Source organism: Acartia tonsa, chromosome 2 (genome assembly GCF_053477335.1).
Source record: "Acartia tonsa isolate MP-2025a chromosome 2, ASM5347733v1, whole genome shotgun sequence".
In the NCBI taxonomy this organism is placed as follows: Eukaryota; Metazoa; Arthropoda; class Copepoda; order Calanoida; family Acartiidae; genus Acartia; species Acartia tonsa.
Window position 1 is genome coordinate 34,406,727 of NC_137261.1, and position 25,007 is coordinate 34,431,733.

General features: G+C 32.9%; 1 protein-coding gene across 9 annotated transcripts in view; it reads left to right on the plus strand.

Annotated features, from left to right (window-relative positions):
• Window positions 1-11,303, plus strand: part of rtet (major facilitator superfamily domain-containing protein rtet) — a 35,766-nt gene extending 24,463 nt beyond the window's left edge. For 2 of the 9 annotated variants that reach the window (XR_013877041.1, XR_013877048.1), the window contains 2 exons: window positions 8,178-9,348; window positions 9,965-11,303. Coding sequence is in view for 1 of the 9 variants with exons in the window: in XM_080151696.1 (XP_080007822.1) it covers window positions 8,178-9,198 (1,021 nt within the window). In the remaining 8 variants the exon portion in view is untranslated. The remainder of the gene's footprint in view (window positions 1-8,177; window positions 9,349-9,964) is intronic. The other 7 variants (XR_013877043.1, XR_013877044.1, XR_013877046.1 and 4 more) reach the window with 7 other exon arrangements.
• Window positions 11,304-25,007: the final 13,704 nt, after the last annotated feature.

Here is a 25,007-nt window from a genome sequence, read left to right on the forward strand (position 1 = left end):
ACCATTATCCATAATCTTGTCAGCATCATCAATCATTTCTTTGACCTTATCTTGATTATTATGACCTGATGGAAAGTCATCCACAAAGGTATCAGTAATCAGTTTATCAGCTGCCGATGCCTTTGGCAGCTCACACACTTCTCCAGGCTTAGGTCGGTAGGTAGGTATTTTTTTACAGTCATCCTCAGACTTATGCTTGTATACATCTTCACCAGTACGCTGATATTGACACACATTACAATAAGGGGAGGGGGTTGTACTTTCATACGCGTCTTGGGGTGAAGCCCCTAGGTACTGGGGGCGAAGCCGCTAGTCTATATACTAAGTAGAACGATGTCTGTCTGTTTGTACCGAAGGATCTCGTTAACCGCTGAACCGATCGGGTTCTCCTTTTCAGGATAGCTTCTTATAGGTCCCGGGAAGATTTATAACTATTTTCTTGGGGGATGGGAAACCTCTGACCCCCTCCCTCCCCCCCCCCCCAACAAAAAAATATTTCTTTTTAAATCTAAAATACGGAAAATTAAGTTGATTAAACCTCTTGGGGCAAAGCCTCTAGGGGCGAAGCCGCTAGTTTAATATAAAATATAAAAACAAAGCTAAAAACGAGTTTTTATTATCATCCAATAACTTCAGTTGCACACTTATTGAATTTAACCAACCAAAGAATTTTTTATCCAATCTTAACCAGACAAATGCCATCTAGCTAAAAAAGATGCGACTCATTTCTGGCAACCAGAAAATCCGCAGAAATCGAATTAATGAGATCCAAAAAAGTTTCATTAAAAAAAACCTTACACAATAAAAAAAAACAATAAATATAACGACGACTTAGTTTCTTTTTCCTGTTTAATACAAATATTGAAACTAATTTTCAGGCATTCATGTATTTTATAATATTCTTTTTTGAGAAACATAAAAAGGATTTTTAACATGAACAAAAAGCTACTTTTAGTTCTAATAAAAGATACTCTTTTTTTTCTTGTAATAAAATTGCTTTTGTACATTAAAAAACCCGCATTGTCTCTTTTTTTATTTAAACATGCATGCCGTAATGTTCAATAAAATCCAGCCCTTTGATATACTTAAAAAGAAAAAAAAAGAATATTTTCTCCCTGTGGGCAAAAGAATTTTTTAATTATAAAGGTGAAAAAAAGATTTTTGAAAAATATAGTGAATTATTAAAAAGTGAGCTGACATAGTAATATAACAAGGATGACAACATCCATAAAAGCGAAGCACTGAAACGGTAGGACAAATGGACATTAACACTTGTATGGTATCTGAACTGAATAATCAGAATATAAAAGTATTAGAGTCGAAGCAAAATTGTAAGTAAATTTGTTTAAAAAACTGCTTGAAGCAGGATAATGTTTATGGACATACTTACATTTTTAGACTTGATTATAGAGTTGCTTCGCTTATAATATTGTTCGTTGTTGTCCCAGGAATTAATATACCAAAAATCAGATCAAACGGATAATTAGAACACTTGAAAATTTGTTGTTAAAAAAGTAGAAAAATCAACATTTTTAAAATGGACGTATGGACATTCTGGTAATAATTATAGAGTTGCTACTCTTTCTAAATCGTGCCCAACTACTACAGGAATCATCATGCAAAGTTTGAAATCGATAGGACAATTCTAACATGCCTAAATTAACGAATAAAAGCTATCTATCTCGGACGGACGTACGGACGGACGGACCGACCCTAATTATAGAAAAGCTTCGCTTTTAAAAATAATCGGGTATAGTCCTTTTCGTAACATCGCACCTTACGGGGCGATTCTTCGTATTTTATACAGTAACATAGAGTGATCAACACAGTTTAATTTAACATGTTATTTTTATTTGATAAGTCCAATACACAGTGTTTCATGTCAAGAACAATCTTCAGTTGGATAAATAAAAATACATGATGCTTTAATGAGCATAAATTCTATACTGTTTATTAAAAACAAAAGATGCTTTTTTTCTTGCAGTGGAGGTAAGGAACGAGTGGGGGGGGGGGGGTTATTTTGCATAATAAAAAGGGAAAGGTGGTGAGGTATTTAAATTTTAGCATTTAAACTATGACTAATGTTTCTTATTTAACAAATGAAAAGGCAATATGTACTTTGTAGTAATGAATATTATGCATGATATATATAAAAAAATTGCAATGATATGGCCATATAAGGTTAAGTTTGGTCCAGTAAGTACTTTTTTCGATGTATGCAGTGGTTGAAGACTTCATTTCTCATGTTGAGTGATGTTGTGGTTGATTTTGAAGCATGGGCAATGGAAACACATTCTGTCAGGCATAATTGGCATTTCTTGAAGTTTTGGTTGTAAGTCGTTGCAAGGGCTTTTATTGACCATTTTAGGCTGTGTGGCTTGTTCTGTTCTTTAAGCTTTGAAATGCAGTCAGAAAGCTTGGTACCATTGTTGTTGTGTCTAAATGAGTGTAAGTGTTTGTAGTATCTGTTTTTAAAAGGTCCAGATGAAAGCCCTATATATTGGTATTTAGTTTGGTTTGTTTCATCTGTGACAAGGGCTTTGTATACTAAACTTTCTGTAAGGCATTTTCCATCCAGGGGGCAATCTTGTGGATTCCTACAGTTGCAACCCTTTTCTGAAGGTAGGTTTGATTCACCCAGTAGTTTTTTGTTATGGCTTTGGATTATACTTCCCATGTTAGCCATTGTTGAATATGAAACTTTCAATGTGTTTCTGTTGTAATATTTATGAAGTGGTGAGTTTTTTGGGAAGTGTTTGTCAACTTTATACAGTATGAAGGGTTAAAAAGGGAACATAAAATAGCTTAAACTCATACCGGGACCAATGTAAAGTTTCCCTAAAATGGAGAACTCAATCAGTTTAGCAGTATCAAACCTTAAGATACAGACAAAATATCTTTCTAAGTTTATATAATAGGATAGGCCCAACAAGTGTTATTTATAATTTTAAATTCAATCAGTCTAATAATAAAAGCGGAAAGAGTTTATAACGACGACACAAAAACATTTATAAAATTACTTAATTTTTTCTTTTTTTAAATTCTTTAATGATTTTAACGTTTTCATTATGTAAATTAATAAAGTTTTATTCAAACTTAAAGAATTTAATCTTTTTCTTTGAAATTTCTATGTCTAAACAGTAAAAATATGAAGTTTTTTATTACGAAATCTCAAATCATTAGATTTTAATTAAGTTTATTTATAAAAATAAAGAATAAAGGGGGGGATTTTTAATGCAACCATCTCGTAATCAGTGAGCAAATGGCACTTAGAATTCGAATTTCGATCTGAAATGTTGCATGAGTAATCCTTGATAGGTCTATTTTCCCTAAATCGAACAAAAAGTTGGAATAGTAACGGCTGCGGCAGCCAGCTCAGCCGTTTAGCCGTTTTTTGCCTATTTTTAGGGCAAATTCATCATTAATTACGTAGGAATCAACTTTTTAAAACATATTTCTGGTTTAATTCATGTTAAATGATAACAATAACCATTTTTAAAATTTTAGTACCAGCTGCTAAACAGCTAGAACCGGCTGAAAACGGCTGGGAGCCGCCAAGAGTATAAAGGGTAGATAGGGCTTGTGACATGTCTAGGGGTAGGTTTCTATGGGTGCTGAGCTCAAAAATGCTACTAAAAATAGTGACGGCCAATCCATATGGCAGCTGGGTAACAGCTGCAGCTCAGCTGCGAGCGGCCAAGAATAGAATGAGTAGATAGGGCTTGTGACGTGTCTAGGGGTAGGTTTTTATAGGTGCTGAGCTCAAAAATGCTAACAAAAATAGTGGAGGCCCATCCACATGGCAGCTGGGTAATGGACGCAGCTCAGCTGGGTACTGGACGCAGCTCAGCTGGGTAACGGCCGCAGCTCAGACGAGATAGGCCAAGAGTAGAATGAGTACATGAGGCATGTGACGTGTCCAGGATAAGGTTTTTATGGGTGCTGAATACAAAAATGCTTCTACAAATAGTTTCGGCCAATCCCTATAGCAGTTAAGCAATAGCTGCTGCTCAGCTGCGAGCGGCCAAGAGTAGAATGAGTAGATAAGGCTTGTGATGTTTCTAGGGGTAGGTTTTCATGGGTGCTGAGCTCAAAAATGGTACCAAAAATAGTGGCGACCCATCCACATTGCAGCTGGGTAACAGCTGCAGCTCAGCTGCGCGCCACCAAGAGTATAATGAGTAGATAGAGCTTGTAACGTGTCTTGGGGTAGGTTTTTATGGGTGCTGAGCTCAAAAATGGTACCAAAAATAGTAGCAGCCCATCCATATGGCAGCTGGGTAACGGCTGAAGCTCAGCTGGTAGAGGCCAAGAGTAGAATGAGTACATAGGGCATGTGACATGTCTAGGGGTAGGTTTTTATGGGTGCTGAGCTCAAAAATGCTACCAAAAATAGTGGCGACCCATCCATATGGCAGCTGAGTAACAGCTGCAGCTCAGCTGCAAGTGGCCAAGAGTAGAATGAGTAGATAAGGCTTGTGATGTTTCTAGGGGTAGGTTTTCATGGGTGCTGAGCTCAAAAATGGTACCAAAAATAGTGGCGACCCATCCACATTGCAGCTGGGTAACAGCTGCAGCTCAGCTGCGCGCCACCAAGAGTATAATGAGTAGATAGAGCTTGTAACATGTCTTGGGGTAGGTTTTTATGGGTGTTGAGCTCAAATATGCTACTAAAAATAGTGGCGACCAATCCATATATGGCAGCTGAGTAACAACTACAGCTCAGCTAGGAGCGGCCAAGAGTAGAATGAATAGATAGGGCTTGTGATGTATCTTAGGGTAGGTTTTTATGAGTGCTGGGCTCAAAATGCTACCAAAAATAGTGGTGACCCATCCATGTGGCAGCTGGGTAACGGCGGCAGCTCAGCTGGGAGTGGCCGAAAGTAGAATGAGTACATAGGGCTTGTGACTTGTCCAGGGGTAGGTATTTATGAGTGCTGAGCTCAAAAATACTACCAATAATAGTGGCGGCTCATCCATATGGCAGCTGGGTAACAGCTACAGCCCACAACCCTATCTACTCATTCTACTCTTAGCCTCCCCAGCTGAGCTGCAGCCGTTACCCAGCTGCCATATGGATGGGTCACCACTATTTTTGGGAGCATTTTTGAGCTCAGTACCCATAAAAACTTACCCCAAGACACGTCACAAGCCTTATGTACTCATTATACTCTTGGCCGCTCCCATCTGAGCTGCAGCTGTTGCTCAGATGCCATATAGATTGGCCGCCACTATTTTTGGTACCATTTTTGAGCTCAGCACCCATTAAAAGCTACCCCTAGACACGTCATAAGCCCTATCTACTGATTCTTCTCTTGGCCTCTCACAGCTGTGCTGCGGTTGTTACCCAGCTGCCATATGGATGGACTGCCACTATTTTTGGTAGCATTTTTGAGCTCAGCACCCATAAAAACCTACCCCTAGACACGTCATAAGCCCCATCTACTCTTTCTACTCGTGACCGCTCGCAGCTGAGCAGCAGCTGTTACCCAGCTGCCATATGTATTGGGCGCTATTATTTTTTGTACCATTTTTGAGCTCAGCACCCATAAAAACCTACCCCTAGACACGTCACAAGCCCTATCTACTCATTCTACTCTTGGCCTCTCCCAGCTGAGCTGCCGCCGTTACCCAGCTGCCACATGGATGGGCCGCCACTATTTTTGGTAGCATTTCTGAGCTCAGCACCCATAAAAACATACCCCTAGACACGTCACAAGCCCTATCTACTCATTCTACTCTTGGCCGCTCGCAGCTGAGCTGCAGCTGTTACCCAGCTGCCATATGGATTGGCCGTCACTATTTTTAGTAGTATTTTTGAGCTCAGCACCCATAAAAACCTACCCCTAGACATGTCACAAGCCCTATCTACTCTTCATACTCTTGGCCGCTCCCAGCCGTTTTCAGCCGGTTCTAGCCGTTTAGCAGCTGGTACTAGAAATTTAAAAAATGGTTATTGCTATCATTTAATATGAATTAAACCAAAACTATGTTTTAAAAAGTTGATTCCTACGTAAATAATGATGAATTTGCCCTAAAAATAGGCCAAAAACGGCTAAACGGCTGAGCTGCAGCCGCCAGCCGTTACTTTTCCAACTTTTTGTTCGATTTAGGGAAAATAGACCTACCAAGGATTACCCATGCAAAATTTCAGCTCGAAATTCGAATTCTAAGTGCCATTTGCTCACTGATTACGAGATGGTTGCATTAAAAACCCCCCCCTTTGGCAAAAAATATAGCTACCAAAAGGATTACTGCTTTATAAAACTGCCTTGATTGTAGAACTGCATTGATTTTGTTTAATAACTGTAAAAAATGAGTTTTTATGTGATGCGTTGCTTATAATCAAACCTAAAAGTGCATTTTATTCAATGATAGAGTGAAAAAAACATATACCTTGTTTTATAGTTTTTTTTTCTCTCTTTATTCATTTATATAATATGTATATTAAAAATAAAAAGTATTTATTTCTTTCAATATTCATACTTTGCTAAAATGCTAAAAGGATTCATTATCTGACTTTTGCATTTAAAATGATAGATTTTATACCAATTATTATGTTGACTGCAGAAAAAAATTATTTTTGTGTTTATATGCAATTTTCTATAATAAAATGTGATAAATGCCTTTTTTCACACGTAGGGCGAAAAAACTAACACTGAAAACAAAATGTATGTCTTGAACAGGTCATAAACTCATATATAAAAACGTTCATAAAAACATTTATTTCAAAATATGTCATTTAAGGCATGAAATTAATTTTGCAAATTAACATTCCATTGCAAAAAACGCGATATTCAGTTTGTTTAAATATTCAATTAATTAGGTTTTTTCAAGAATGTCAAGCGTGGGAAAATTTTTAGAATGTGGGAACCATTTAATTTTCATTTAAATGGTACATATGTTTTTCATTTAATTTCATTTTCAGGACCCGTGAGAAAATTTTTTTAACATGGGAACCATTTAATTTTCATTGAATTTCATTTTTTGGAAGTGTGGGAAAAAATGTGAGAAAAAATATGTTTTAGTATAAAGAAATGTTCTATCAGTTTCAAACCTTTTTCATTCGATAGATCATACTGACTTTGGAAAAACTGTCAGACCGATTTTTGAAATTCAATCTGTGAAAAAAGATATTCAAGTTTTAATTTTTTGTTTTGAAAATATTATTTTCATGTATTGACGCCATCTTGGATTATGATAATTTTTTTTTGTTAGAAGATTTTTTTTCTAAAATATTTTTAAAAAATTAACTTTTTACAATAAAAAAATCTTTGAACTTAAATTGACCAATAATTCAAAGATTTTTTCTCTTTGATTTGGAAGATTTTTTATGATTTTTATTTTTAATGTCAAATAAAAACACAACAGTGAAAAAAATGAAAATTAAATGAAAAAACGTTTTATGATTTTAATCAAGAAATTATTTGCTAACATCACCTTTTTGTTGCAATAGAATGTTATTTAAGCAAACAAAATTTAGCATAAATGGATATTTAAATCCCTCGGTATTAAATGATGAGCTAACGCTCGATCATTTAATACCTTGGGATTTAAATATCCATTTATGCTAAATTTTGTTTGCTTAAATAACTCATTGCAAATGTTTGCAAATAACTATTAAAAATGATTTCAGCGGATTTTCTAATTTACATAGGTGTTTTCTGCACATTTTCCCCTTTCCAAAAATACCTTCCTCGTTAAGATATCACAAAATAAATCCTTAACTTTTAGTAAGGGGGGAGGGATTAATGCAACCATCTCGAAATCTTAATATGTAAATGGCACTTAGAATTCGAATTTTGCATGAGTAATCCTTGGTGGGTCTATTTTCCCTAAATCGAACAAAAAGTTGGAAAAGTAATGGCTGGCGGTCCACAAATTACATAGGAATCAACTTTTTAAAACATATTTTTGCTTAAAATTTCTTGCTGGTTGCTTGATAGCCAAAACCGACTTAAACGGCTGGTAGAAGCTATAAAATGCCAAGAGTATCATTTTTAATACCAAATAGTGTACAAATATAATTCAAAAAGTTGATTCCTACGTAACTAATGATGGATTTGCCCTGAAAATAGCCAAAAACCGGCCTAACGGCTTACTGTTGTAATAGATAAATTCACTTTATACTATTAGTGCTGTAATGTCAAAAACTGTTTAATTTATATTTATTTTAGATTTGGCAGAAAGAAGATGATGTTAATTTCTACTGCTGGAATCTCTTTATCTTATTTAATTTGGGTGCTGTCAGATAATTTTACTATGTTTGTTATAGCAAGAATAGTTGGAGGAATATCCAAAGGAAACATATCACTAGCTGCTTCCATTGTTACGGATGTATCCTCACCAAAAACGAGAGGAAAAGGAATGGCACTTATTGGTGTTGCGTTCAGTCTTGGATTTCTTGTCGGTCCTATGATAGGAGCAGCATTTTCAGCGTGGAGTAAAGAGAAAGAGGACAACTGGTTCGTTTATCCTGCCATGTTGGCCTTCCTACTATCAGTTTTGAATGTTTTGTACCTGGTGATCTTTTTCAAAGAAACTTTGCCTAAAGAAAAACGAAAGTACAACACAAACGAAGTCATAAGCCAATCTCTACAGTATCTAAGCCCCGCAGCACTTCTTAATTTTTCCACTTTAACAAATTTTAATGAAAGTGAAAAGAGGTCGATAAGAAAGATTGGATTATCATACTTGATATATCTCTTCTTGTATTCTGGTATGGAGTTTACTCTTACATTCCTTACTCATCTCAGATTTAACTTCAACTCGATGCAACAAGGTAAAATGTTCTTATTCATCGGAGTGATTATGACCATACTCCAAGGGGGTGTAGTCAGAAGATTGAAACCTGGTTCAGAAAAACTTATGGCCCAAATGGGATTATTAGTTATTATTCCAAGCTTTATCTTAGTTGGATCAGCCCAAAGTTTGACTACTCTCTACATTGGTTTGAGTCTTTATGCACTTTCTACTGCTTTTGTTGTACCCTGTATGACAACTGTTGTTTCCAAGTTTGGAGAAGTTCACCAGAAGGGAGTCATAATGGGCATTTTTCGATCTCTCGGTTCCCTAGGACGAGCTTTAGGTCCAATATTTGGATCTTTCCTGTACTGGAGTCTCGGGCCAGAATATTCTTATGCTGTTGGTGGAATATTATTGTTAGTGCCATATTATATTTTAAAGTCTGCCAACTGATCATTTGATTTTACATTCTAAAAAGTAAGAACGTGAAAATATTTTGACATTTCATTATTATATTTTTTCCCATAATTTTTTAAAAATATTTTTACACTGACTTTTTATCAATGCTTTTTATTTAAAAAACCCGTCCTGAATATGATTTAAGTAAGTATTTACTGCATTTTATTTAGTTTGAAATATTTCTTATATCTTTTATATAGGGGGGGGGGGGAGGGGGTTAATGCAACCATCTCGTAATCAATGTATAAATGGCACTTAGAAATCGAATTTTGATCTGAAATTTTGCATGAGTAATCCTTGGTAGGTCTATTTTCCCTAAATCGAACAAAAAGTTGGAAAAGTAACAGCTGGCGGCTCAGCCGTTTAGCCATTTTTGGACTATTTTCAAGGGAAATTCATCACGAAACCTATCTACACACACTACTCTTTTTCCGCTCCAAAACGTTTTCAAACGGGTCTAGCCGGTAGTTGCTAGTACTAGAATTTTAAAAAATGTCTTTGTATCATTTCATTTGATTTAAAGCTAAAATATGTTTCAAAAAGTTGATTCGTACGTAATATATGACAGATTTGCCCTAAAATAGCCAAAAAACGGCTGAGCCCTTAGCCGTTACTTTTTCAACCTTTTGTTCGATTTAGGAAAACAGACCTACCAAGGATTACTCATGCAAAATCTCAGATCAAAATTCGATTTCTAAGTGCCATTTATACATTGATTACGAGATGGTTGCATTACCCCCCCCCCCCCCCCGTATATAAGCTCACACTGTATGTGATTTAAATTGATTTATTTTTTTGTCCGTTTTATTTTTTTAGTACCTAGGTATTTGAATATTTATTGAATTTTTATTTCTTGCTAAATTCCTATTGATTACCAATAAAAAAATATTTTTAATATACCAAACTTTATTAATTTTTTGTCCTCTTCTTTGATACTTCTACTATTCAGCTTTCTTTATATTTATGTTCAGAATTTAAGGTACTTATCCATATAATAAAAAATAGGATCTGTTTGTGTTACTGTAATATTTCGCTAACCACTGAACTGATATTGTTCTCTTTTATGTAGCTTCTCATAGGTCCTAGGAAGATTTATAACTATTTTCGGGGAGGGTACTACCACCGCCGTCCCAATAAAAATCGCCCCTTAAAAAGAAATACCAAAAAAATATTTTTAAGTGCCACCTGAGACCGCCATTGTATGACTTGCGGGGCTTCCTTTCGTACAAAAGTGTCAAAACTTTTTTTTTTGTAACTACTATTGAAAGTAAAGGTCGACTTTTCCCTCCGCTCCACCTCAATGCCACCTAGAGCTCAATGGGCGTAGCCACTAGTATTATATAATATATAAATTAACTATTTAAAAGAAAACTGTGATAGAAATTTTCTGTGAAAACATTACAGAACTTGCTATGCATTTAGTAATAGCGCATATTGCTGTGCATAATTGTCATTTTTTTTGCTGAACTAAAAAATTGTAATATTTAAAACCACAACTGTAATATTTATTTGAAATTGCTCAAAATATCATTAAATTGAGAAAACATTACAGAACTTGCTATGCATTTAGTAATAGCGCAGCATCCCATACCATTTTTAACTATTCAACTCGTATTTACCTTTTTCTTTATCTCCTTTTCTCATTTCTTTTTACCCTTTTCCCTCCTTTTTTGGTAATATGACATAACTTTCAATGCTGTGCATAATTGTCATTTTTTTTGCTGAACTACAAAATTGTAATATTTAAAACCACAACTGTAATATTTATTTGAAATTGCTCAAAATATCATTAAATTGAGAAAACATTACAGAACTTGCTATGCATTTAGTAATAGCGCAGCATCCCATACCATTTTTAACTATTCAACTCGTATTTACCTTTTTCTTTATCTCCTTTTCTCATTTCTTTTTACCCTTTTCCCTCCTTTTTCGGTAATATGACATTACTTTCAATGCTGTGCATAATTGTCATTTTTTTTGCTGAACTACAAAATTGTAATATTTAAAACCACAACTGTAATATTTATTTGAAATTGCTCAAAATATCGTTAAATTGAGAAGCATTTACTGATTTATTTAAATATAATTATTTAGATTTATTTGTTAATTAATATTCAAATATAATTTTTTTGTGAAGTTATCAGGATGAAGTAATTTTTTAATGATATAGATAACGTTTTATTGTTAGAAATTGAAGAGCTAAACAAGTTGCATTCAAAAGAAATAGGTAAATCTTGGATCTTAAAATATGGGACTATAGATCTAACTTCTAAGCTTCATTCTTTTAGTGGTCTAGAAGTCCAAAAAATAATAAATGATCTATTTAGACAGAATTTGGGAGGAAAAAAATAAGGTAGAAAATGTCAAAGGTTTTTTAAATGGACTTGCAAAGCTAACTAATTCTGTTTTCATTTAATAACTTTTTGTTTCCACTATAGTATTTGATATAATTTGTATAATGTCTAATAAGAGATATAAGTTTTCCGGAATTGTAATGTAGGGAGTAGATTTGAAATCTGCATCAAATTTTAAGGATTTTTTATAAAATTCGTTTTTTGTATAATTCTTTATCTAAAAGCGGAAATACTAATTAAGTTAATTAATTTTGGCATCTGTGATTGGGGGATTTAAAAAATCTGCGCTCTGATTGGATGTCGTACATCATTCAACCAATTAGAGCGCAGGTAGTTTAAAATCCACCTATCCTATTGGTCAAAATTAATTAACTTAAAATGTATTTTCGCTTTTAGATAAAGAATTTTACAAAAAACGAATTTTATAAAAAATCCTTAAAATTTGATGCAGATTTCAAATCTACTCCCTACATTAAAATTCCGGAAAACTTATATCTCTTAATGTCTAATACAACTTAAATCCATTTTTGCTGCATATTTATTAATGCATCTTTTTAGAGCTGTGTTAGACATTGTACAAATGGCTAAAATAATAATTTAAAATTTTGAATTCTCAAGCTGTATACTCTGTTAAAATCGTACGGGGCATTGATCTTCAAGATAAAATAAGGTTTTTAACAGAGTATACAACTTAAGAATTCAAAATTTTAAAATTATTATTTTGACCATTTGTATAATGTCTAATACAGATTTAAAAAGATGCATAAATAAATATGCAGCGAAAATGGATTTAAGTTGTATTAGAGATTATACAAATGTATACTCTGAGATGGGTTTTTAAAAGATGCCGCGTTTTTTCTCGGCATTTTTTACGCTATGAATAACAAGCGTGGCATTCGCGAAATCGAAACAGAGTATACAACTATTTATTTAATTATTTCGCTTTTGTTGGTACAGCCTTTTTAAAAGAAAAACATATTATCTTAAATCCAATTTTGCTGCATATTAATTAATATCTCTTTTTAGAGCTATATTAGACATTATACAAATGGCTAAAATAATAATCTTAAAATTTTAAATTCTTAAGTTGTATACTCTGTTTAGATTTCGCGAATGCCGCGCTTATTATTCATAGCGTAAAAAATATCGAGAAAAAACACGGCATCTTTTAAAAACCTATCTCTGTGTTGAAATTTCATCGTTTTCGTTCAATCAATCAATGTCTAAAAAATTGTCGAAAAAACGCGACATTTTTTAAAATTCCATCTCTGGATATTTATATATATTTTTACTGATACTACAACCAAATGAGAACCGAATTAGGAATAAGGTATAACCAACAAGAAAAATAAATCTAATATAATATTTGGGGGGCAAATGGAGAGGTCGTCTATTTTACGATGCCCCTTAACGACAGCTGAAAAACACGTATACATTTCGTGATTTTTTCCGAATTAATTTAGTTATTGGTATGGGGCATTTTCCTACATTTTAGGGGGGGGGGGGGGCAATTGTCACAAGTGCCCCCTTCGGTTCACACGCCACTGCCTGCTGAATTAGGTAAAATGAAAAAAAATGCAGCCCTATTTAAATTGCTCACAGCTTGTGTTATAGGAAGCGTGCAAGAAATACACCGCTTTAAATGCTGAAAGTAAAGATGAAGGCTGTTCTACAATATATTATGAAAAGTACTCAACCTCTTCTAAAGACCACAGGTATACCTTTTGAAATTGTCTGAACGAAACAATTTCTCATCAGATTATCAAACCTTAACATCAATTCATTCATATAATCTCAAAGATAGGGCAAAACTGGCTCTTATTTCCTTAAAAACGGCTTTTTCCACTGATTTTTACAATATCCAAGATTTGGGGAAAAATTTCCGGAGTATAAAAATGTGCAGTATAATTGTCTTTTTTTCCTTCTCTAGGTAAAACTAAATTTTTTGACATAGTTCTCTATTTTTCCTAACAGTTAAGTCTACTTTAAACATAATCCTTGCTTTAAACCAATGCACAGTGGGCCACAGGTGTCAAAATTCATAAAATGGGAGGGTATTTGGTTACTTGATATTTATATTTTTTCTTTATAAGACTAAATTACATACATTAGGGCTTTTAAAATGATATTTTCAAGGTCCAGGTGTATTTCTGAGTGCGTCCAGTGCCTAACAATGTAGAGTAGGGTCGCATTCTTTTAAGGTTATTTTTGACCACTACCAACCCATCTTCGAACATTGATTACTCAGGCTAATGATGGCCGATTTTCAAAAAATCAAAATTAAACCAATGTAAAAGTACTTAGAAATTTATAAATAAGCAAATATTTTTTATTTAATATCAAAATACAATAATAAAGCTAAAAACAGGATTTCTTATTATTACCTATCCAAGTAACTTTAATTGGCCCATCTCTTGCCCACCTTTAATTACAAATCTGTAAAAAGTAAAGGTGCAATATTTCTTCATAAACAGTCTGATAAAAGTGTTGTTTCAGAAAAAGATCGCTTATTTTGTAATTTTAATCGATGAGCAATATTAAACTTCATTGCTGATCTAAATATTTTCTTATTAGTCTATGGAAAATCGAAAAATTATGAATATTATCTAAAAATGTTTTAATAGCTTAAATTATAAGAAATCGTTTATCTTAAGTGGAATATCAGAGCTATCCTCCAAAGACCTGCATTCTTTTATACAGGTTTTAAATCCCTATTGTTTTTATGAATTCATATAATAAACATTCTTAGGTTATTTTCTTTGTTAGGTATCAATTCAACATTACATATTGTCATGTGATAATATAGTAGACATAGGAAACTTTTTAAAATTAAGTTAGAATAAAAAAAAAACATTTATTCAGTGACAGCTTACGAAGCAGTACATACAATAGTACACAAAGCTACTGCTTAGTACCAGGTGTACTTTACAATTTTTCATAATATTTATAAATTTTAAACTGCATGACTTACACTAGATGTTTGGTGTGGCACTGATTAGGCTTCCCTAAAATTAGGAACATGCGTATCCGAGATGTTTGCATAAGAGTAAGTCAAGACTTGAACAAATGGGGGGGGGGGGGGTTTGAAGACTTTTATTGGATGTGTCTAATATCATAGTTTTTTTTATAACAATTTAATATGAATTCTTTGATTGACTATAGATTTTGTGAAAGGAACATAAATGTTGAAAAAACGTACAGACCGCCTCAGGCAGGCACACTTTTCCTCAACAGTTTAGCGGATTTAAAACCAACACGCAACAAGCAGTCTATGGATCATATTAATAAACATATTTGCTGAATCAAAACTGGTTTTACCTAAATTGTACCTATCTGCTGAGTGGCGTGCGAAGCACTTTGTCTAGGGGGGGGCATTTTGAAGATTTTGTAAAATTTTGCCCCCCCCCCTAAATCAAAGTGCCCCGGGGGGGCACTTTGCTTTAGGGGGGGGCATTTTGATTATATATACTAGTTTTAAATAAGGGCGTTTTAAGGGGTGGGATTATTTGATTATGGGTCTCCTAGTCCTTATCCCTTCTTCCCCATCCCTTCCCCCATCCCTATTTCCCATTTATATCCCCCACCTCCTCCCCCCCCATCTCTTCTCCCCCATCCCTTCTCCCCACCCTGCAATGACCGAAGGGAAGGGAGCTAGAAAGCATCTTCGAAAAAATAGTAGCTACAGAAGATAAATTAACCTTTCCCCCCCCCCCTCCACCACCACAAAACATTTTTAATGGGTGGAAGGGGATGTTATAAAATCTCAGCAGGAAGGATGAATAACCCCATTAAAAAGAATTGGGGGGGGGGGGGGGAGATAAAAACACTCATTTTGGAAATAATTTACCAAAAATTAACCTAATATGAAAAAATGATTATAAATATTTCTTTATTGTATGACAACAAGGATGACAACATCTTTAAGTAGCAAAGCACAAAAAATCATTAATAAGAATACAGACAAGTAGATTTAAAGAGCATCTGTTGAAATAAATATAAATATTATAGGTAGAAAAAGTCACAAATCCTTTTTCCTGTATGTTGTGTGATGACAGTCAAAGTAAATTACATACTGGATGCTCAAAACAGCGAGAAATTTTATTTTTTTTAATATTATAATCCACAAAAAAATTTATCGTACCATAAAAACCAAAGATATAATGAACTATGTAAAAAATAAAAAAAATTACTTGTCCTTTCATTGTGATAAAAAGCAGAAACCATTTGGAAGGGCGCGAAGCGCAAATTTTTTTCTTCAAATATGCAGGGAGGGAGGGGTTTTTGGGCTATTCATTACACTAGTCCCCAATATTTCATAGCAGAAACCATTTGGAAGGGCGCGAAGCGCAAATTTTTTTCTTCAAATATGCAGGGAGGGAGGGGTTTTTGGGCTATTTATTACACTAGTCCCCAATATTTCATATAAAATTTTCTTATTCGTTGGCTCAACAACTTTGGGGACTTTAATGGAATTTTGATTGGTTGGTTAATTAAGTCGAGTTTTCATACATTTCATCCACTAATTGTAATCTATATAATGGGTAATTTTGTGTATCATCATTGGGGATGTACAAATTTTCTTTGGTAAAAAGTTTATATTATACAAAATAAAATACTTCCTCTAACCTGGTTTGTTATGTTCAGTGAAAAAAGATTATAACCTAATTTCTACACTAATTTAAAAATTTGGTAAGGTTAAATGAATAGTAACTGTCTGTTTGGCGCGAAGCGCCAAAAATTTTTTTTTTGAGTATTTCTTGATCTTTTTTTTGGAAACTGGGATAGTTTTGCTTCTTGTAGGGTAGGGGGCAAAAAGGGGCATTTTTGTTGAGCAGGGGGGGGCAAAATGGGGCATTTTTTAACATTTAGGGGGGGGCAGGGGGGGCGGTTGCTAGGGGGGGGCAGGGGGGGGCGTTTTGGTCGCTAGGGGGGGGCGATTGCCCCAAATGCCCCCTTCGGTTCGCACGCCAATGTATCTGCTCCTTCTTCAGGTGTATAGAATTTTAAAGATTTTAACTAAAAATGTGAGACGATTTGACTTTAAAATAGCCTTTGATGTAAAATATATATGCTTTGTATTACCTTTAAAGCATTAAAGCAGTAGCTGTTTTAAAAACCTTTTTTTGTAGATTAATTATAACTGATGAATTTGTAGACGGCGATACCTTCTGGCTTTAAGTGAGCAAATGGCACTTAGAATTCGAATTTCCATCTGAAATTTTGCATGAGTAATCCTTGGTAGGTCTATTTTCCCTAAATCGAACAAAAAGTTGGAAAAGTAACAGCTAACGGCTGGCGGCTCAGCCGTTTTGCCATTTTTTAGATATCTATATTGCAAATTTGTCATGAAACCTATCTCCACATAATAATCTTTTTATTTTACTCCAAAACGCTATCATATGGTTCTAGACGGTAGCTGTTGGTACTAGAAGTTTTATAAATGGTTATTGCTATCATTTAACATGAATTAAACCAAAAATAAGTTTTAAAAAGTTGATTCCTACGTAATTGATGATGAATTTACACTGAAAATAGGCTAAAACGGCTGAGCCGCCAGCCGTTACTTTTCCAACTTTTTGTTCGATTTAGGGAAAATAGATGGTTGCATTAACACCCCCCCCCCTTAATGATTTTTTCTTCAAATTACCTTCAAATCTTAAACTTAGATAAAACAGTAGGTAATAAAAAATCAACATATATTATTTAACCAAAAAATACTGACACAATTGATTTAAAGCATATACTGTTTTTACAAGCAAAGCTTTTCTATAATTAGGGTCGGTCCGTCCATACGTAGGTCTGTCCGTCAGTAAAAGTTAGCTTTCAAGGTGGAATGGTTAGCTTTTTAAAGGGCAAATATAGGTTGAATATGATATGGGCTCAAAAAAACTGTGTCATTCCATAGATTATAAATAACTTAAAGATATTGACATATCCAATTGTATAAGTCTGTTTATAGCTTAAAACCTGTCTATCTCAAGATAATATGAAATTAGTGTGGTTCCCTAAGAACTCAAACACCCTAGCATCACACAAGGCTTCATATCAAGGTTGAATTAAAAAGCTTTCGTTAAATGATAGTCGTGATAACGTGGAAACCAGTTATCAATGTATTTTTTTTGTATCTTGGAAGTTTTCTTCCTTAATAATTATTTCCCAACAAAGTATAAAGTATATAAATTGTAGTTTTTTTTTAAAATTTTACTGGAGAAATTTTATTTCATGTAAGTTTGAAAATTATATGGTAATTGTTATAATTAATTTGAAGGGGACAAAAATAATAGGTGAACATTGTTTCTTTTTTCTTATATTTTTTTCTGGAGAAAATTTTGCATTTGATTCGTGTGTCTTCATGTGTGTGTGTGTTGAAAAAGCGTAATTTAGGGTATTTATATCATCAAAAATTAATCAATGATCTTTGTACAGAAAATAAACTTTAAGACGTATTATTTACCCTAGTCAATACTCCTGATGCACTTTTACGCAAATTATTTTTACGCTTTTTAAAAATTGAATAAAATAGTACATAATCTAAAAAAACAACATTTTAATTATCATTGAGGATGCGTGCTAATGTAATAGTCAATCAAACTTAAGCAAAATAGTAAAAAACAAGTCTTATAAAGGATAAAAAAGCCGATTATGTTGGTTATCTGATTTTTTATATGTTGAAGTGAACGCGAAAATTGCAATATTCTACTTAAGGTTTTTTTTGATTTTTAAAATTTGGCATAGATATTCTAAAAGTATAGAATTGCACCTACCAACCAATAAAGTTAGAGTATAGAGGGGTCGAGGGTATATGGCTATATAGAACTTAGGCAAAGACCTACTAACATATTCATATAGCTCAAGAAATTTCACAGCTTTGACCCAAAAATGATCGAGTTTTATACAGGATTTTCATTTTTAGAAACATTGCCCTAACCATAAAATTTAACATGTATTTGTGTTTGTCCCTAATAAAAAATGGATATATCTCAAAATTAATGTAGTAAACAAAACAATTTTAGCGTTGTCAAAAAATAATAAAAACCGTAAAAATTTAGACTTTCTGTAAGATATTTTCACTGCAAGCTGCTAACAGATACAATCATTTCAGAAAGTAGATATCATTAAAGGGCAAATATAGGTTCGATATGATATGAGCTTATATCAAAGGTGCCATTACAAACTTTTAGAATATCTATGCCAAATTTAAAATTCAAAAAAATCCTTAAGTAGATTTTGCAATTTTCTTTTTCAATTGAACATATAATAAATCAGATTGCCGACAAAATCGTTTATTTTAGCCCTTCACAGTGCGATCTTTTGCCAAAAAACGGGACATTTAGAGTAGACAAAAGTAAACTTCAATAAATAAGCTTATATTTGAAGAAATGATGTAATTTCTTTTCCTTTAACTTGGAAATAACTTAAATTTTGCCTCTGTTAACTTCTAATGTGCATTTGGTAAGTACGTCTTGCTGTTTTTGAGGAGCGAAGCTACCCTATTTTTAAAAATCTATAAAACTTCATAACTTTAGTTAGGATTGGAATATTTTAACAAAATCAACGTCTATGTAAATATTTCTTCAATGCAAACAAGAATATAGCGTCAGGTGCACCCAGTTCGAGTCCCGGCATTTTAAGGTAGGTCCAGTATAAGTAAAATAGGACACTTATAAGGCATGTTTTAAAATATTTTTGTTGTTACAGGTTTTTTTAAGTAAACTTTTAAAACATAACGTTGCTGTGAGTATTGGTGCAAAAAAAATTAGCCAATGAGAGGCCGTTATTGACCAATGGTAAAATTTATAGTGGCCTCTCATTGGCTAATTTTTTTTGTTACGTCATATTTTTTGCACCAATACTCACAGCATCAACATAACGGTACTAAGTGATCATTACAGATTTTATTTTGGGACTTTCCTTCTAGGGGCTAGTGGAGCAAAAGACACCCAAACACTAAAAATTTGAGTTCTGAGCTTATTTTTAAAGATATCAACCTGTTTTTTTAAGTATTTTTTTTAACTTAACCGTACTAAGCAATCATTACAGATTTCATTTTAAGACTTTCCTTTTAGAAACTAGTGGAGCAGGGGCGTCCAAGCTTTTTATTTTTGGGGGGGGGGGGGGTAATTCGGTTTTGGGGGGGATAAAATCTGTAAAGATTGCTAAATACAGTTAGGTTAAAAAGTTTACTTTTAAAAAACAGGTTGATATCTTTAAAAACAAGCTTAGAATTTTTAGTGTTTGGGGGGTCTTTTGCTCCACTAGCCTCTAGAAGGGAAGTCCCAAAATGAAATCTGTAATGATAACTTAGTTCGGTCATGTTGAAAAAGTTTACTTTAAAAAACAGGTTGATATCTTTAAAAATAAGCTCAGAATTTAAGTTTTTAGTATTTGGGGGTCTTTTGCTCCACTAGCCCCTAGAAGGAAAGTCCCAAAATGAAATCTGTAAACATTGCTTAGTACGGTTATGTTAAAAAAGTTTACTTAAAAAAACAGGTTGATATCTTTAAAAATAAGCTCAGAACTTAAATTTGTAGTGTTTGGGGGTCTTTTGCTCCACTAGCCCCTAGAAGGGAAGTCCAAAATGAAATCTGTAATGATTACTTAGTTCGGTTATGTTAAAAAAGTTTTCTGAAAAAAATCATCTCAATATCTCTAAAAATAAGCTCAGAACCTAAATTTTTAGTGTTTTGGGGGTCTTTTGCCCCACTAGTCCCTAGAGGGAAAGTCTCAAAATTCAATTTTCACAGATTTATGGGTAGGTCCAGTCATATAAGTGAGCTCACAAAAAGAATTAGGTTGATAACTATAAAAACAAGCCCACTTGTCCCTCCCAAATTGTACAAACTTAGTTAAAAACTGTATAGTTCATTATCCTATTATTATATATCTTACTAGCGGCTACTCCTAGAGGCCTCTAGGGGCACTTTGAGGAGGGGAGAGTCGAATTTGATAACCCAATTTCTTATTTTAGATTTTAAAAGAAAAAGTAAAAAAAATAAATTTTTGGAGGGCGAAAAAAAAAAAATCGAGTGGGGGGGGGGGGTGTGTGCCCCCCACTGGTGTAGCCGCTAGTACATTAACAGTTATTTCTCGCATCGTATTATAAACGGCTTATCACGGATATAGAATGTACAATTATAAGATTAAAACTAGTTTATTTAGCACTGAGGTACCAAAGGCACGGGCTAAAAAATGGTTTTAATCTTATGATTGTACATTTTTATATTCGTAGAAAACTGGTTATAATACGATGCTAGACATAGTTTTTTCGTATGGATGAGAACCGGTTCCTATCCACCGGATTCGAATGAATACGAGAAATAGTTTTACTTTTTTACATAAAATATATGATTTTAGGTAATTGAATTTCATATTATAACAAGGATGACAATATCCATAAAAGTGAATCTCTGAAACGGTAAGACAAACAAACATTAACAGTTGTAAAATGTCATAGCTGAATAAGCATATATATAAGTACTGTTTAAGGACATTCCTACATTTTTAGGACTTTATTAAAGAATATGCCTCGTTTATAACGTTGTACCTTGTTTTGGTAGGAATTACAAAAAGGTTTAAATCAACTTTTTGTAGAATTGCTATGCTTTCTAAATCGTAACTTACTAGTAAAGGAATAACCATGCCAAGTATGAAATCAATAGGATAATTATAAAAGGCCTAAATTAAGGATAGGAGCTATTAGTTATGGACAGACAGACCAACCCTATAGAAAAGCTTCACTATTAAAATCAAGCAACAGAAAGAGTCTTGTTTTTTAAATTATAATTATAGATCCACAAGGACCAAAATATTTGACCTATTTAGATTATAATCACATTTTGAAAAAGGTTTTGCCATGTCCTAAATAAGATACAAAATTAAATAATAATTTTTTTCAATTGCTAAATAATCTTTAACACACAAGACAATAATTTGATGTTAATTTAAATATACTATCTCTATATAAGCAAACTAGCGGCTTCGCCCCTAGCCTCTAGGGGCTTTGCCCCAAGAGATGGTAAAAAAAGTGTAAGGTGAAATTTGTAAAAAAAAAATAATAAGAAGGACCAAGGAAATCTTCCACAAAGGAAATATTCCACAAAGGAATCTTCTACAAAGGACCAAGGATATTTCTTACGAAAAAAAAAAAAAAAAAAAAAATGGGGGGGATTTTTTTTGTTTTTGGAGGGGTTGGGGGTGTCTCACCCCCAAAGAAAATAGCTTAAAACCACCACAGGACCAATAGGTAGATACCCTGAAGAGTAGAATCCGATCGGTTTAGTGGTTACCGAGCTCTTAAGGGACGGACGGACGGACGGACAGACAGACGGACAGACATCGTTCTACTTTGTATTATAGATAGGCGATTTTGCCCCCAGCATCTAGTTGGTCTGTTTTATAAGGGGTAGGGCATAATATCGTCCAAAGACTTAAATCTAAAAATCAAATAGCCTGAACCCATCCTGGGACCTATGTGAAGCTTTTCTAGAGTGTAGAACTAAATCAGCTATCAAAATCTTAAGCTACAGACAAAATACATACTGTTTACACATACATATCAGATGATCATTATAAAATTTTTGTCAAATTTGATTTAATTTATGTAAAATAAAATAACATTTAATAATAAAATGGTAAATGAAGTGTTTTCAACTATATTTCTTAAATACTGTTTTAAAAGAAACCTTTTGTCATAAATAAACCTACTTACTGTTTCATTATATCAATTATTTTATCCATTTAAAATTCAAATAGTTTAGAACAGAAGGAGTACCTATACTTTTGTGTAATAAATGGCTAAGTATCAAAACAATTAGGATTAGTGTTTTTTATATGACTTTTATATCACTAATAATCCATAAAATAACAACTGTTATACATCCTAAATATACAGTGTTGAATTGTTTATCGAAATATTGTTTTAAAGCCTCAACAAGTATGACAAAATTATATTAACAAGGCTAAAATCGTAAGATGATTTAATAATAAAGGCTAGTTTTAAGTCAAATCATCACACATTTTTAGTTAAAATCTTTGTAATTCTATACAACTGAAGAAGGAGCAGATACAATTTAGGTAATACCAGTTTTGATTCAGCAAATATGTCTATTAATAGGATTTATTGACCGCTTGTTGCGTGTTGGTTTTAAATCCGCTAAACTGTTGAGGAAAAGCGTGCAGGGGAATATTAAAAATTCCTTAAAAAGTCGGGCTATTTGATTTGAGCAATTACTAACAAACAAAGTACTAAGACAATAGCAGCAAGTTCAGAATTTAAGCTAAATGGATTAAAATTGGCAAAATTAACTATTCATCAGGGCACCTAATGAATTTTGGAATTTTTGGTTTTTGGCATTTGGTTATTGACTGTACCATTTCCTAAGTACCTTAGGGATGCAGATTTTAAAACTTACACCTTAAAATAATTTTTTTGGACATTTTTAGTTATCTCAAAGGTTAAATGTGGCCGTATCATTGCAGTTATCCCACTCCTAAATTTAAACTGTTTTTAACCTATTTTTAAAACGTATATAAAAAATATACTATGACACCAGTAGAATCAGACTGCAGAGCCTAAATTTGAATAAAATCCCCAATAAACTTTTTTGGGGGGATTTAAATATTAATTTTTACTGTTGCCGTGATCATTTTGACAGAAGCAAAAGGTTTTTTTTTTATTTGGGTAAAATTCGTAGCATTTAGAGTGTTTTGCTTCATAAATATTGTATTCTGGTATAGAGTAAAATTAGGCCTTATGATTTTACTATAAAAATTCACTAAAAAGTTAATTCTTTATAATATATCAACAATTAACATTAACATGTTTATGTTCTCTCACTTATTTTAAAAACATAAAAAATGGCTGTAAAGAGTTAATTGACAACAAATGTTTATGAAATACAACAAATTTATTTTTGTCACATATACAAATGCGTTATAAAATAAGATTATTCAAACTTTTTTTTTAATAATTTTAAAAAGAATGTATCTTCTATGTGTATGGTTTTCATTCTTTTCATTTTAATTAAATAAAAATTGTTTAACTACATTGGAAATAAGTCACTTTGTGAAAACACTCTTTTTTTGAATTGTTAGGAATTGAAATTAAACAAGACTTCTTATTGGTTAGATTTCAGAATTATTTGTTTTATTGTAAATGTTAGATTTTTCAATGAAATTAATTGTTTTGGAAAAAAAAAATTATTTCCAATGAACAGAGTAATGTTTTTTTTATTGTATCAATATAAAGTGAATTATATAAAAATGTTCTGTAAGCCACAATATTACCCGAAGTAAAAAAAGAGCTTTTGCTCCGGTCAATATGATTACAGCAACACTAAAAATTAATTTTTAAATCCCCCAAAAAAAGTTTATTGGGGACTTAAATCAAATTTGGGCTCTGCAGTCTGATTCTATAGGTGTCCTAGTATATTTTTGACCCCCCATTCAAAAATAGGTTAAAAACAGTTTAAGCCAAAGTAGTGATCATTCCCTTTATCCCTGCCATGGTAAGATATCAGTTGACCCTAACAGCTGCAACAATAAAGAAAACATAGTGTTCATACATTTACAAAAAAAAATAGAATAGGAAAATGATCATAATTAAAAGATTGTGTAAAGAGGCTAAAATGTATCACAATAGGTACTCAATTGTCCTATTTAAAAAATATATATATATATTAGGGACTAAAATCTGTAAGCAATGTTATCATTTGCAATATTTCATTTCTTATTTAAATAAATGGATATCTAGTATGAATGTACTTAGGCTAACAAAGCTAAAACTGAGTTCATGAACTCAGAACTGTGAGTTCAACTCAGTTCAACTAAGTTAGGACCTGAGTTCTAACCTCTTGAGTTAGGTAGGTTCAACTAACTAACAAAAGAGATGTTAGGTTAACTTAGGCTAGAGTTAAATTAAGATTTTTAGGTTAGATTTCTTTCTAAAATCTTTAGTTTTCAACGGATTTTAACGTTTTAAGCCTCTAGAAGCATTTACTCTTCAAGGGAAAGCTAATTCTCATATCGGCTGACTGATTTTCGCCGATGTAAGGCCGATTTTGGCAGATTAAAGTTGACCAATTTTTTGTTTCTATTTTCTTTATTTATGGACCAATTTAAAAAATTCTTTCACATTTGTGATCAGCGACCACAGGAATGGGAATGGGATCGATCCCAACACAACAAATTTATGTCAATAAATCACGTAATATGACTTTTAAAATTCAAAAAAAACGTAATTTTCAATCGATTATTACTCGGTAACCACTGGACTGATTGGTTCAAAATCAACGTGGTTGAACTCATCTCAAAAAGTAGGTTCGAAAATTGACCTTAAACTTAAAAATCGTCCAAGGAATCATCATTTTACAACTTCTCAAAGTTAGACAAATTTGTAAACACTTTTTTCATTATAAACCAATAAGATTTCTTGTTTCATTTCAATTATTT